General features: G+C 48.0%; 1 protein-coding gene across 1 annotated transcript in view; it reads right to left on the reverse strand.

Annotated features, from left to right (window-relative positions):
* The window catches only part of atp8a1 (ATPase phospholipid transporting 8A1), a 150,947-nt gene that overhangs the window by 95,447 nt on the left and 40,500 nt on the right, over positions 1–15,000 (reverse strand). Inside the window, exons 5-12 of the mRNA XM_062523848.1 lie at positions 14,357–14,402; positions 12,726–12,766; positions 10,496–10,569; positions 8,551–8,620; positions 7,917–8,044; positions 6,461–6,572; positions 5,903–6,068; positions 246–373 (exon numbers count right to left, since the gene is read on the reverse strand). Of these exons, the coding sequence (XP_062379832.1) occupies positions 246–373; positions 5,903–6,068; positions 6,461–6,572; positions 7,917–8,044; positions 8,551–8,620; positions 10,496–10,569; positions 12,726–12,766; positions 14,357–14,402 (765 nt within the window). The remainder of the gene's footprint in view (positions 1–245; positions 374–5,902; positions 6,069–6,460; positions 6,573–7,916; positions 8,045–8,550; positions 8,621–10,495; positions 10,570–12,725; positions 12,767–14,356; positions 14,403–15,000) is intronic.

Consider the following 15,000-nt stretch of genomic DNA (forward strand, 5'->3'; position numbering starts at 1 on the left):
CACAAATTCATCATGTAGAGACACACAAATACCCACCCCACCCAATATGCACACACACACACAGACAGAGAGAGAGCGAGAGAGAGAGGCAAACGGACACACGCTCACAAACACACAAACCCTCTCCCCACCTCACAAATACCCACCCCACCCAATGCGCACACATACACACAGAGAGAGAGAGAGAGGCAAACAGACACACACTCATGCTCACCGACACACATACACCTCTCCCCCAAACTCACCCAGTTGATGAAGAAGGCCTGGACGAACTTGATGACCTCCAGCGTCACCAGGAGGCTGATGGGGATGAGGTTGTTGAAGAGGATGATGAAGGTGAGGAAGTTGAGCCCAAAGTTAGCAGCTCCGCCATCTGGACAGCCACGAGGGCGGAGAGGGAGGAAGGGGAGGGTGGAGAGGGTGGAGAGGGTGGAGAGGGTGGAGAGGGGAGGTGGTAGTTTTTCACAGAGGGAGGGAGGGAGAGTGAGAGAAAAAGGACAAAAAAGGATAGATAGATAGAGCGAGAGAGAGAGGGAGGGATAAAGATAGAGGGAGGGTGAGGAGAGAGTGAAATGAAGAAGAGAGAAACAGAAAGAGCAGGTGGGAAAGAAAGAGGAGAGGAGAGAGTGCGAAAGATATACAGTGAGAAAGAGAGAGAGAGGGAGAAAGAGAGAGAGAGTGTGAGAGAGAGAGAGAGAGAGAGGCAGGAGGGCCCCAAGAGAGGGAAGGTGAGAAAAGAGAAGTGCAAGAGAAAGAGAGAGAGAGAGAGGGAGAAAGAGAGAGAGAGGGAGCGAGAGAGAGAGAGAGAGAAAGAGAGAGAAAGAGAGAGAGTGCCAAAGATGTGGCAGTTAGTGTGAGAATCTAACTGGGGGAAAAGGTATTAGCACCTCCTCCCCACCATCTCCTCACCCCCACCCCCCCTCAAATCATCACCCCCCCAGCTCAAGGAGCAAAGCTCATACCCCACATCACAGGAGGCGTCTCCACAGCACAGGACACGGCCTCCCCTCCGTCACCCCCACCACCACCACCACCCCCACCTCCTCCTCCTCCTCCTCCACCTCCCCAGGAGCAGCCGGACCCTGTGCTGTGCTGAGGCCATTAGCTTAGATTACACATCTCTTCCACCCCGCCTCTCCGATGAGCCTCCAACCAAACAGAATTTATATGCACTCCAATTAAGGCCTCCCGTAACTCATCTCAGAGGAGACGGCCAGAGCCCAGACTGACACGGAGGCAAAAGGGGGCCTCGCCTCCGCAATAGAGAGTCATTAACGTCACAGCAGCAGCAGCAGCAGCCGCAGCCTAGGCTACCAGGGGCCGTGATCCAGGCAACGGATTCCACAAAGGCCTGGTGTAAATAAATAAAGATGACTTTTACAGGAGGGCTGCTTTTTTATTATTATTGTTATAATTTATTTATCTATTATTTAAATGGGGTTGGTGTTGTTGCTATTGGCTACTTAGCATGTGCAGTGACAGAGAGGAGGAGAGTCTGTAGGAGTCTCGTCATCCCCTTGTCGTGCGTCGTTTTTTTTTTTTTTTTTGCCCGTTAACACAAATGCATCGCGGAGGGAGAATAACGGAAATATGTGCGCGTGGAAAAAACACTGACGACACTGAAGACAGAAGCTCACACACACGCACACACACAAATAAAATGGGGGTGGTGGGCATTACCTGTCTGTGGCTTTGGCTCGGTTGAGGTCAGCTGAGAGAGTTGCCCCTTCCTCAACCCAAGACTGCCCCCCCCTAAGCATAGTCGTTGAGGAGGTGGGGATGCCCCCTTTTTTCCCCCCCTAGGGCATTTTCTCATGATAGACAAATCAAATTGAACTTAAGGCGGGGCGTAGCAAGATGGCAGCTACTGCTATTCTTTTCATGACTCAGATCACAGAGAGAGGGGTGGGGGTGCGGTGGGGGTCGGGGGGGAGAGAGTTGACAATTGAATCACTATTATTATTTTTGCTAGTGGTGGGGAGGAAGAGGATCATAGAAAGTCTGGATGTTTCCAATGCAAAGGAGCGGGAGTCAGCCCAAAGCAATAAAAACATTCCCCAGCAACCAAACAGGGGAAGGTTACTCAACCAGAAGAGAAGAGCAGTTACATTCCTTTCATCCTACTCGAGCAGAGTTACTAGATGAGCAGACAAGGGAGAGCCCAGGCTCAGCATGCTATAACCTGTCACTGTAATCATTGTTAAAATGCGATACTCTTCTGTAACTTGAGATTAACAAGACCCTATAGAAGCTCTACTACATGCATATAGATATGAGGGGGGGGGGCAAAAAGCACACTTTCTTAAGCCAATTTGTATCCATGTTTTACTAGCTGTAGGCGAAGCCCCCCAAGGCTGGTCATGTCACGCGATATCAATGTGGCATGGATACACATTACACACACACACACAAACACAGCAGAGAAACTGGACTGCGCTGAACGGCTAAAAGCCGGGCCGAAGCGGCGTGCGGAGGTGTGAAGAGAGCAGCTGCCCCGGCCAGCCTACGACAAGGAAGCACGGCGCTGTCCATCCACCGCTGTCAAGCGGGGTCAGCGCTTTTACTAAAGCCGCAAGTCAGCAAAAAGCAAGGAGTGTGTGTTCATATATACTGTATATCATGTGTGTGTGTGTGTGTGTGTGCCTGTGAGAGTTAATGTCAGAGTGTGTGTAAATGCATGTGCACGTATGCATGAGTGAGTGACTGAATTGTGTTCAGTGTTCAAGTGCAGCGGGCGAGTGGTGGTGACTGCATGAGAAATGAGCTCTCTTAGCGTCTCTCTCCCTTAATCTGGCCCTGCTCCTCCCTTACAGGAACCCTGTAGCCTGGAACCACTGCTGAGATGTGTGTGTGTGTGTGTGTGTGTGTGTGTGTGTTTGTCTGTGTGTGTGTGTGTGTGTGTGTGCGGCAGGGCAGGCAGGAGTGGAGCAGGGGGGGGGGGGGGGGGTCAAAGTCAAATGAATTATTTATGGAGCATAATCACTTGCCCCCCTGACATTAGGAATACCCCCTCCTCTCTTTTGCATGTGGCCTACTTGGAAGGCTGGAACCTTGAACGAGCTCCGTGCAAGTCATTACGATAATTTATGCCAAAACAATATGAGCTTCCCCTTCCTGACCGCCACATACCTGCTCTTGCTTCTAGAATGCATAAATAGTATGTATATTAACATCTAAAAGGTCATCCTGCTCTTCCTCCGTTTGCATATGGAACATAGGAATGCTACAACCTTACTGTCACTGTTGCTAACGCTAAGGAAGTAGCGTAAGTGCTGCCTCTCTTTCTTGGATGAGAAGAACAATGCAGAGATGAGCCTTAGACCGAGTCCCACTCCTTCAGAGGTTAACAGTCAAGAGACAGGATGAACAACCCGCTTTACACCTCCACTGTCTTCTGGGATGTGAGGAGGAGCAGCTCAGAGCTTTCCATGCTAATGGCTAACGGCAAGACAAAAGGCCTTGAATGCCAATCAGAGTCAAATGTGCAACACACGTACTCGCTGAACATAGAAATATGTACAATCACATACGTCTCAATTTATAGATAATGCATTAAAACAGTTACGCCAATTGTGAATGCACACATACTTATACAGACTGTGTCGTTTCGCACACATCCGCACACAGAGCTTCACGCTTAGCAGGTGCACACAGTGGAGGTCATAAAACAAGGTGGAATCAATTTGGACACAAACAGCCTTTTTTCCCCAATTCAGGCCCATTTAAATACAGAGTAATGGTGGTGGTGACACTCCAATCAATTTGCAAGAGGCTCTCAGACCGCACGACACCCTCTCTTCCGATCTGGGTGCTTCACGAGGACAGCGAAATGTCACGTTAGCTCTCGCTTTTTTTCTCCCCCCCCCCCCATTTCCCCTCCTGTTTGTCTCTCGGTTTATTTTTAGGAAGCCGCCCTTTTGTGAACGTTACATCTTTATCCTCAGCTGGACCTTTTTTTGTGTGCGCATTAAGTATGTGTGTGTGTGTGTGTGTGTGTGTGTGTGTGTGTGTGTGTGTGTGTGTGTGTGGGGGTGCTTAAAAGGACATTTTCATCACCGTTGTGCTATACAGTGCATGTCTGTGATGGACAACGAAGACAGATAAGCGCATTAGCATAGATTTGCTAATCTGGCCTGTGGAAGCTGAGCACAGCTCTGGCTCTCTCCATGTCCAGTGGAGGCACACAGCACCCGTGTGTGTGTGTGTGTGTGTGTGTGTGTGTGTGTGTGTGTGTGTGTGTGTGTGTGTGTGTGTGTGTGTGTGTGTGTGTGTGTGTGTATGAGTATGTGTGTGTGTGTGTGTGTGTGTGTGTGTGTGTGTGTGTGTGTGTGTGTGTGTGTGTGTGTGTGTGTGTGTGTGTAAGTGTGTGTGTGTGTGTGTGTGTAAGTGTGTGTGTGTGTGTGTGTGTGTGTGTGTGTGTAAGTGTGTGTGTGTGTGTGTATGAGTATGTGTGTGTGTGTGTGTGTGGGGGGGGGGGTGATGGGGGGGGTATTGTAGAGGGTGACAGCAGAGGCATTTAGAAAATGTCACGGCTGGTCCCTGAGGCGCGTGTCTGAGGCGTAGCGGAGCGCTGGGCAGGACCTCAGCAAAGGTGGCGCTGGCGATGGAGGAGGGGCGGGGGAGTCATCTCGCTCGCCTAAGAGAGACAAGGCCGAACGTGTCGCGTTCAATTTGTAGTGACGAGGCAACCTGGAGGGCTGGAGAGAGCTGTGTGCATGTGTGTGTGTGTATGTGTGTGTGTGTGTGTGTGTGTGTGCATGAATGTGTGCAAATATGTGTGTGTGTGTGTGTGTGTGTGTGTGTGTGTGTGCATGTATGTGTGCAAATGTGTGTGTGTGTGTGTGTGTGTGTGTGTGTGTGTGTGTGTGTGTGTGTGTAAATAAATCGGTACGGGTGGAGACAATTTACATCTTTTTTTTTTTTTAGCGTGTTGGGATTTCAGGGGGTGTTTTGTGGATCTGAGCTCCATGCTTGTAAAGAGAGTAAAGTGTCACCAGAAAAGATGGAAAGAGGAGGACAGGGGGGGAGGAAGGAAACAGGAAGAGATACCCCGTTCAGATTCAGGCACTACACAAGGGTTCTACCATAACAGTCAGATGTGTGAGAGGAGGAAGAACAATCGGAAGAGGAGAGCATGAGAGAAAAGAGCAAAGAAAAACCTAGCCTTGGATCCCTGGAGTGGGAGGGTTCCTTGGCAATTTACCCTTACAAAAACCTGCGTGGGGCAACCGTTTTAGAGGGGTAGGGGCTTCATTTGGCTTAGCAATGCCAGTGCTTCGGTTAAGGGGTTAGTAAGGGTGGGCTCATTCACGGGATCGCCAAGGCTTTTAAATGGTTGTTACCTGGAGCTGTTAAAGAAAAATGACAAAAAAAAACAACAACAAAACAAAAAAAGAAACAAAAAACAAAAATCAAACAGAACGTTAGAAAGAAAGAGAACCAACCAAAAGGACACAGCAGCGTTTGTGATATTCAACCATTTTCAGTCATTCAACATGTCACATGGCTATGCATGTCAATTTCTAGGTTTTTTCTTTTTCGTTTGCTTTTTCTTTAGAAATAAATAATAATAAATAAAAAAATCAGGGAATTCAACTCATTCCCTTTGAGTTGACACACAACTCAAATTAATTGTTTCTTTTTTTTTTTCTTTGATTGCAATGAATATAACTTGTTTTACAGACGGGAAATTTTGAAGGAAAACACAGCAGAAAAAACACTGACAAACAAAACACCCACACAACATACACACACATTGACAAAGGTATCAAACTCAAAATAGGCCGCATGGGTAAGCGGACGGACACAAAAGACAGGTGAGCGAGGTGGGGGAGGGGGCACGAGGGAGGGGAAGGGGGGGGGGGGGGGTGTATGGGAGAACGGTTCAGCGGAGGGCTCTTACAGTTGAGGTCCATGTACCAGGCATTGTTGCCGTACTGGTACTTCCAGATGGTCTGTCCGATGGAGCAGACCAGAGAGATGGCCAGCAGGCAGCCGAACAGCACCAGGATCTGGAAGTTGGTGATGCGCTCCACGTTGGACAGCTTCAGCGGCGGCCGCGTGGAGTTCTGGCGGTCAAAACGACAACAACACAGCAATACAGAGAATGTGGGGAAACCCAAGACAACCCGCGCGCACTGTTGTGACTGGACTGGGGCAGCTAAGCAAATGCTAAAAGCTACGTGTGAGAAATCCCAGGCAGGTAAAAGGTCATTCACACTGCCCTCAACACCACCAGCAGCACGCTGCCAAATTCAACACTTGTTGGTTCAATGCGAACACCCTTGGGGCCAAACATCGGCAGGGGCAAGTCGGTGGAAACAGCATACAATATTTCACTCAGACAGGTCATTAAAAATGCTCAACTGGTGCTTGTTGGATCACGTAAGGCTTGACACTTGCGTTCGAACAGAAGGTCCCCAGACCGCCTCGTGAGAGTTCAGGCGAGTAGATGACTGACCTGCATGAGCTTGGTGTCGTGGCCGGTGTAGACCACAATGCCGTGCACCCACTGGGTGTTCCGAAGCTGAGCTCCTCTCAGGAGGATCTGGTCAGGGCCCAGGGGAACGGTGCTGCAGATGGACAGAACAAGAGAGACAGAGAGAGAGAGAGAGAGAATGAAGAAGGAGAGAGAGAGATAGAGAAAGAGGGAACGAGAGAGAGAGAGAGTTTGTGATGCAGAGGAGAAATGGAGAGAGCAAGTGTGACAAAGACAATGAGAGAATTATAAAGAGAGAATAAGATGAATGAGTTACAGAAGAAAGACAGAAAAACAGTGGGAGGGAGAGAGATGTAAGGAGAGAGAGAGAGACGTAAGATTAAAAATTGACATAGAGGTAGTGTGCAAAATTGAGATACAAGTGGTGTAACAGAGAGAAGAAAGGATAAGAGAGCCGGTGACAGAAACAGACAAAGAGAACAATCAAGAAACAATTACAGAGACTACTACCACCCCACCCCACCCCCCCCCCCCCCCCCCGCACAGCGCACAGACACACACACACACACACACACACCACCTCCAAAAAAGATCCAGTGAAGGTGAGCTCTATAAATCACCCACTCTGAGGTGAGGACTGGGACCAGGAGATGGACAGCCCTGCCTCTAAAACAGACTGTGAGAGGAGGCAAAAAAAAGGGGCAATAGGCCCCTGGAGAGCCTCTCGGCGGTTAAATAAAGACGCCGTCATCGTCCCGAGGTGCGGAGACTCAGACGCGGGGCAGTGGACCTCGGCACACAGCTGCACTCTGCGCTAAATACTGCTGCGTCTCTGCATAATGCAGACAAGACAAATGGGACTTATGCAGGTCTTGCATACAGATTTTTATGCTACAGCAAAAAGGCATACACAGGGGTGTGGTTTGTCCACAAAGACAATGACAGGGGGGGTATGGTTGGTGTCATATTATATGTTATATGTTATGTTGTGTGTGATGTGTGATATGTTATATGTATGAGACTGTGATGTGAACATCAAATGCTGCTGTCTTTTTATGGAATGTATTGACGTGTGAAGAAGACCATCCTTTATAGGACAATAAAGACTCTCTCTATCTCTCTATCTCTCAATAAAGCAAAAGTTCCCAGGGAAATTGGACAAAAAAAAGTGTACAGGATAACAATCACCGACTGCACCTTTAAAAAAAAAAAAGTCCATCCTCTGCTGTGGTGACGTTACTAGGGAGGAGGCGGCGCACAGAGAGATAACGGGCGGCCTGAATCCGAGACTCGCGGGCCCACACAGCCAAAAATCACTCAGCGCTCCGAAATGAATCTAGAACGGGCTTCATTAATCTTGCAGGCGGCTGTCTCACAGGCAACTGATCTTTGGCCAAGGATCTTCAGAGGGGAAAAAGGAGGGAAGGAGGAGGAGGAGACGCGAGCGTGTCGAGCGCTGCTCGCTGGACCTTTTTACCTGTGGCCCTGCAAGCGGATGTTCCCGACGAACTCGTACAGGTGCCTGTTGGGGCTCTCGCACTCCATGCGGCCGGAGAGACGTGTGAGGCCCTCGATGTCTTTGATCTCCGTGGTGATCTGGAGGGCCTGGCAGACACATAAGTGATTTTATGAAATTTACAACAACTACTACAACAACAACAACAACAACAACAACAACAACAACAACAACAACAACAACAATACCCCATAGAATTAAGTATACCAATAAAGGATAATGGCAATTGCACACCAATACCATTATATGATATACTGTGCCACTGAACATACATTTGTCAAAAACCAAACAGCCCAGAAGCTTATTTCCATTGTGGTCTTTAACAAAAAAATTATGAATAGGTCAGGGGCTTCATTGTGACTGCAACAATGGTGGGGGGGGGGGTGCGGTAAAAAATTACTGGATCAATGAATGTGCTATGCAGCTGGACATCAAATTATTAGAGGTCATCATCAACATCGTCAACACCATCTGTCCAGTCTTTTGTAAACCTACTCTCTTATCTTCGAACTGCGATCTCCAGAGAAAACAACACTGTCGTGCTATATTTAACGGGACAAAAAGCACACAATGGCACACCTGTGCGAGAGCTCACCTGTCTGATTTTAAGGTTGGTCTCTCCATCCAGGTTGGAGGTTTCGATGTAACACATTCCTTGCGGCTCACTGATTCAGAGTGAAAGGCAAGATTACACAGGGCATGCGTACACATGTCAGCACTGGCATTAAGTTACTGTCCGCTAGTACTACGGCTACTCTCGGGTCTCAATCATTAAAGAAAGACTGATGAACAAAGACCAGTATTTAAATGGATCGCTTCCAATTGCACTGTTCTTTTAAGTCTATAAATACATTTGTACATAAAGAAGAAAATGCTAATCCACAAACAAATCAGCCAGCTGTCAATATCATCTGTTAATACCGTACACTGGAGAGCCTACTCAAAGAGGACAACGGAGAACACAACTTTCACAAACAAAGACAATGCTATGAGCAGTTTTGCAGTTGTGTGGTACTGTATATTACACCAGAATATATATAATAGAGCAAATGCATTTAAATAGTTGTGTTCCCATGAAAGAGAGTCTTATAAAACCAGAGTTTGTGAACCTTAAGACAGCATTTATAGTGAAGTGGAATGTGTATAGTAAAGTGGTCTAAATAGCGTTGTAATGTTATTCTGTGTTGCTCTCAGTCTTTGTCTGTGTTGTTGTTGAGTCCAGCTGTCCTCTGAGTGGAAGCATGGCACATGCAACTAGGGGGGGGGGGGAGAGCAGGCACAAGTGTCACAGCAGACAAAATGGGGTGTTTAACATAAGCAGCCACTGGGCACGAGACAGTTTGAGACAGAGAGACAGCGCTTAGGGTGCGAACCAGCCACTCTTAATTTCACTGATCGGGTGATGTATGTGCATGTGTGTGTGTGTGCGTGTGTGTGTGTGTGCGTGTGTGAGTGGGCGCGTGTGTGATGAGCTCCCTGAAAGAAGAAATATGGCCTTAATTAATTGCCTGTATATTTCATACTTAACGGGTGACCGAGGGGCAATCGATTTCCTTATTCTATACGTCTGCCTGCTGCAGAGTGGTGCCAAGACTCGCCGTGAGGGGAGGGCAGGAAAACTATGCTAGCTATTCATCTGTGGGCACCCTGCCAAAGGGCTGCTGCACTGCACAAAGCCATTCCACTCCAAACCCACAATACAAAGGCTCCATTAACAAACGCAGCACATAGAAGCAGCCCAAAGTATCTATGATACTAGGAGGAGTGGTTTAGAGGAGAGGAGGGGGGTCAAAGGAATATGTCTCAAATATCAAGCGACAATAGATACGGATTGCGAGCAGACTAAGCGGAAGGGTAAGGGGGTGTTGGGGGTGAGGGGGGGGGGGAGTGTGCACTCGTGCTGCTGTTGAGATGTGACAGCATGCAGTGAGTCACATCCCAGATGTGTCCCCCAAGCTCGTGTGTGGGGCCAGGCAGCTGACGTGGAAGCCATGCATTGCATTGTCTACTACGACACAGAAGTGCAATCTGCCGACTGAAGTCAAAGGGTCCCTTTCATTTAAAGAAAGGGGAGAAGAATTGCTTCGCTGTGATGTAAGCTTGGCCGGCTAGCATACTCTATTGCACTGTGTGCAGTCCAGTGTCGATGCTTTTCTTAGAAGAAAAAAAAACATCTGCCTGGGCACAGAGCATCAGTATGCTTTCACAACACTGATAACAGACATTCGGTACGAGACAAAGAACAACTAAGAGAGGGGAACTAATGTTTACTGTGATGGCCAATTGCCATTTCCATTTAGTATTAAATCAGTTTTACATCTGCCTACACGGTGAAGCCTACGGCTGAAAAAAAGGAAATCAGTCTCTTTGTGTACAGTGGTGATCAGTGATGTGCAGCTTTGAAATCTGAGCAACCCTCTTGTTTATTCCGAACAGGAAGTGCCTTTGAGATGGGGATGGGGATGTGAGGGGGGACCTCCAACTGTGTCCCCTTCCCACAATGCCCCACCCAAAGGGTGTGCTGCGGTGCCACTCCTGACCTGGACGACAGGATGACGAGGTCTGCCGGGAGATGATCCCCGTTGGCTGCCTTGACTATCTCCCCTACCGCCACCTTTGGCGAGTTACCCCCACGATGCGCCAGCGGGGAGCGGGACAGAGCGTGGCGGATGATTGTCGAGGAGGATGAGGAGGAGGAAGAGGAGCAGCAGGAGGAGGCGGAAGAGGAGGAGGAGGAGGGCAGAACAGATGGAAGGAGAGGACACAAACCAAGACAGGGAGGAAAAGAGACAATGCTTTCAGTCTACGGAGGTAAAGAACACAATGTCAAAACCCACAATCGTTTCTTTTGGATTTTCTGGTCTTCTTGTTTTGTTTTCAAAAGCCATCAGAATCAAGTCAGACCCCATATCACATTCACAAAGCATGGACCCTTAACGATCCTCTTAACGGTCAAGTGTCAAGTGTGATGATGCTTCACTGGATTTAGTCAGATTCACTTGTTCAACATTGAGAACTTTTATTTTGAACTAGAGAAAAAGTAACAGGGCATGAGGCCTGGCTTGCTGAGGGACAGTGAAAAGGAAAGGAGAGACACAGCCTGTAGTAAGCACTGTTGATCTGCGCTTATGCAACGGCACAGCGCACTCCAGGAGGAAGTGATGGCTCCCATAATGCACTGCTTCAATACTAGCATATCACATACTGTCACATTCACATTATTTTGCGTTTGAAACTGCTTGGTGTTTGTTCTCGCTAATCATTTTTAGGGCTGAGCCATCACTTCTCCTCTGTGGAGTGGAGAGAGAGGGGAGGAGGAGGCCAGGACACGAAGGAGACTCCGTGGGACTTCAGTACTGATCCTGTACCTGGATGAGAGCACAATTGCGTCTGCAGGTACGTAATCTTTGCCATTTATTTTAACTATATCTCCCACCACTACCTGTAAGACAAACACTAGTTATAGTTAGGACATTAAATGAGGAAAAAAAGGATTTCATCAAACTATTACACCACTCTGTCTGTCTTATGCTCCCTTTAAACGGTAGCATCCGAGAGAAAATGAGTCTTAAAAATGTTGAATGGTGGCAATTCTACAATTCTATGAGATGCAAACTGTTTCACTGCATGGGTGCGGCTAATCTAACTGAGCTTTTGCAATATGCATGACAGAACAGTAAAAACTCGAAGAAAAGACAATAAACACATAATCCACACACCACGCCTGTGCATATCAATACAAAGAGGACATAAAGGTGTCTGCTTGAAACGTATGGGGCAGTCTGATGCTGCAGATATGCAGTGTGTAGAAACACTCACCTCTGACTGTTGGGCGTGTGTTCCTGTGAGCTTACGGCAGGGGAAACTATAGGAGTGCTTTCACACTCTACGCCCCTGAGGAGCAGCAGTGCGCGCGCACACACACACACACACACACACCGCAGACGTCACGTACAGCGCAGCGATCACGGGGTAATTATCGCACTGCTGTCTCCACAAGCCTCCGCTCCGCTCCTTTCTGCACCTGCTTATTATGGAGCCTGCGCTTTCACTGACATCTTAATTAACCGGCTGCTTTATTGAAATGCGGACGGCGAAAGCTGCACCGTGTCGCAAATGCCCCATCACCCAACGATATCGGCTGAGCGGGATAGGGAGTGGGCGGGGCCAGATGTATGTGGAGGCGGAGTTATAATAAGGAAGCTTTTGATGTGCGTTAGTTACACGTCTTTTTAGAACCCACTGTTTATCATCTTAAAGTTTAAGAGACATTACAGAGTTTTGATAATGTCATAAATGACATAAACATCAATGTAAATGTAATCACGTATATCTCTCGTAATATTATGTTTCAGTACAAGGCAATGCTCATGTACTGTAAGAGGATAGCATTACAAGTGGCTAACGCTAGCTCTGAACCAAAAATAATCCTTACCCTTCTGCTAACCTTAACCCTGTACTTATTTCCATCAGTGTTTGGCATTCCATGAACCCATAACACACACCGTGCCCAGTCAGAGGCACCACCCTGTGCCACCCATGACCACCCTTACTAAGGGGCGCAGCGCTCATGCCAGCCTCTCTATGGGGCTGTCAGGCAGCCAGCCGGTGTCTGACACTGTCTACGAATGCAGCACCTTCACGCCACCACACACAGGCTGGGCTGGGCTGGGCTGGGCTGGGAACCATCTGCCGTGGAGAATATGGGGAGAGAGAGAGAGAGAGAGAGAGAGAGAGAGAGAGAGAGAAAAGAGAGAGGGATATGCATACCTTTTCCCAGTGCACTATTTCCCAGGCGCCGTTCCTCAGCACTGCAGGTGGGGGTGAGAAAGAGAAAGAGAAACAGGGAGCGAGGGAGAGAGAGAGAGAGAGAGAGATGGAGGTGAATGATGCAGAGAGAGGGAGAGATGGAAAGAGGGAATAAAGCAAACAGACAGCGAGAGAAAGAGAATGAGACAGAGAGAAAGGGGGGAAGGGGGAAGCAAAGGACATTGACAGCGGGAGAGAGGAAGAGAGAGGGAGAAAGAAAAAAGCGAAAGAATAGAGACACGGGGAAGACAGAATGTGAAAGGACGACAAGAGGAGAGAGAAGAAAGGAGGCAGCAGAGTGCGAGAGAAAGAAAAGGGCACAGAAGAAAGAGGGAGGGAGGAAGAGAGATAGCATTATCACTTTGCCAGCTTCCCTTCCGCAGGAGCGGCGGCTCCTCCGTGGTGTGTCATACTCCGTGTGTCTGGAGAGTCATTAGGCTCGTGTGGCCGTGTACTGTAGCGCTGAGGTTTGAGCACACAGCCAGATAAACACACGAGCCCAACCGCCTCTCAGAGCACACCGAGAGCAACAGATAAGCAACCCCACAGAGGAGCCGACACTGACAGAGAGACAAGCGCACGCACACACACACACACACACACACACACACACACACACACACACACACACACACAGACACACACAGACACACACAGACACACACAGACACACACAGACACACACAGACACATGTAATGCACTCACACACACATTCACACTCATACATACACTAACACACACATTCACACTCATACATACACTAACACTCACAAATGCATACAGTAGTTGCATAGACAGACAGCCTCTGTTAGCTTTAGCTGAAATTAGGTGAAATTCCATTCCTTCCCAGTTAAATCAATCCAATCTATGCCGGATCTCCCCGGATTTTGAGTAGGCCTGCTAGCTCCACCCTAATATGCACTGACTGGATTCAACACCTGTAACAGCAACAGGTTCAACATCTGTGCCTGTTGTCAACGTTGGGCTTGTATTATCTTAAGGAGAATTCTGGCCATTTTTCACAAAAAAATCTCATGTTCATAATCATGCCCCCAGTAGTGTAGTGTACTATAGTGTTGAGAATGAGTGGAGCACTGTAGCTGCCTGTCTGTTGCTCCTTTAAAGTACTATACTGTAGGCTGGGTAAGGTGTGGGGGCATGGCAAGCTAGAGTTAAAGGGGACGGATGGAATGGAAATCATTTTTGTCTTGGTTTTGATGAATTAGGAGCAGGTTGTGCATAACCAAAGAGCTATCATGAACATGAGGCATGGTTGTGCCCTCCTGCATGCGAAAATCTTGAACTTAAAAATAGCCACAAATAGAACAAAGCCTACTTGTGATGTCAAATATCACAGAGCCATTGAAGTTCAATTGGGATTGCCAAAGAGGGTGCCATTTAGTCAAACGGACCATTTAAATACCCAGCCTAAATATAAGGTTTTAATTGGGCTTGCAAAATTGCAATTGAGTTTAATTTCTATGAATCAAAGTTGAATATATACTATTGTAACATCAGAGAACACAGTACAATACTCGATTCATCCATTCTATGTCCTCTTTAAACTGTTAAGAGGCCAGTTGAGTCTCACCTTGGGTCTCCTTCTTATTGACCACACCATCTGCATTATGCCGTTTCTGAAAGAGATGGAAAGAAACCATTCCCGTTAGCTTAAGAGGAATACATAAAAAACATCTAACAGTTTTAACAAACACACAGTGTTGCTCAAAATGATTCTGTAGCTCCGGAAAAACAACACTCGCCGTAAGAGGGACACGGGGTAACGGTGATCAGAGCAGAGACGGGGTCAGGATGTAACACAAGGGGAAAGTGGTACGTCAGACACGGAGTCGACTTTCTGCTGCAGATTACAACAGCCGCTTTGATCTCTGCTTACACCGGGAGGAAGAGGAGGAGGAGGAAGAAGAAGAAGAGGAGGAGGAGGAGGAGGAGGTGGGGGAGGCGGAGGGGGAGCGATCGGAGCTCGCCAAACATTAGCGTAAAGGAGAGAAGCGGACTCCTGCCCCAAGGACACGATAAAAAAGCACCGCATGTATATTTAACGAAACGCTCGTCTGCAATCCGACAGGGCTATTACACCACTGCCCACAGCAAAGAGACTCATTCCCTCTCACACACACACACACACACACACACACACACACACACACACACACACACACACACACACACACACACACACACACACACACACACACACACACACACACACAC

The sequence above is a fragment of the Sardina pilchardus genome, chromosome 21 (assembly GCF_963854185.1).
Source record: "Sardina pilchardus chromosome 21, fSarPil1.1, whole genome shotgun sequence".
NCBI classification, from domain to species: domain Eukaryota; kingdom Metazoa; phylum Chordata; class Actinopteri; order Clupeiformes; family Clupeidae; genus Sardina; species Sardina pilchardus.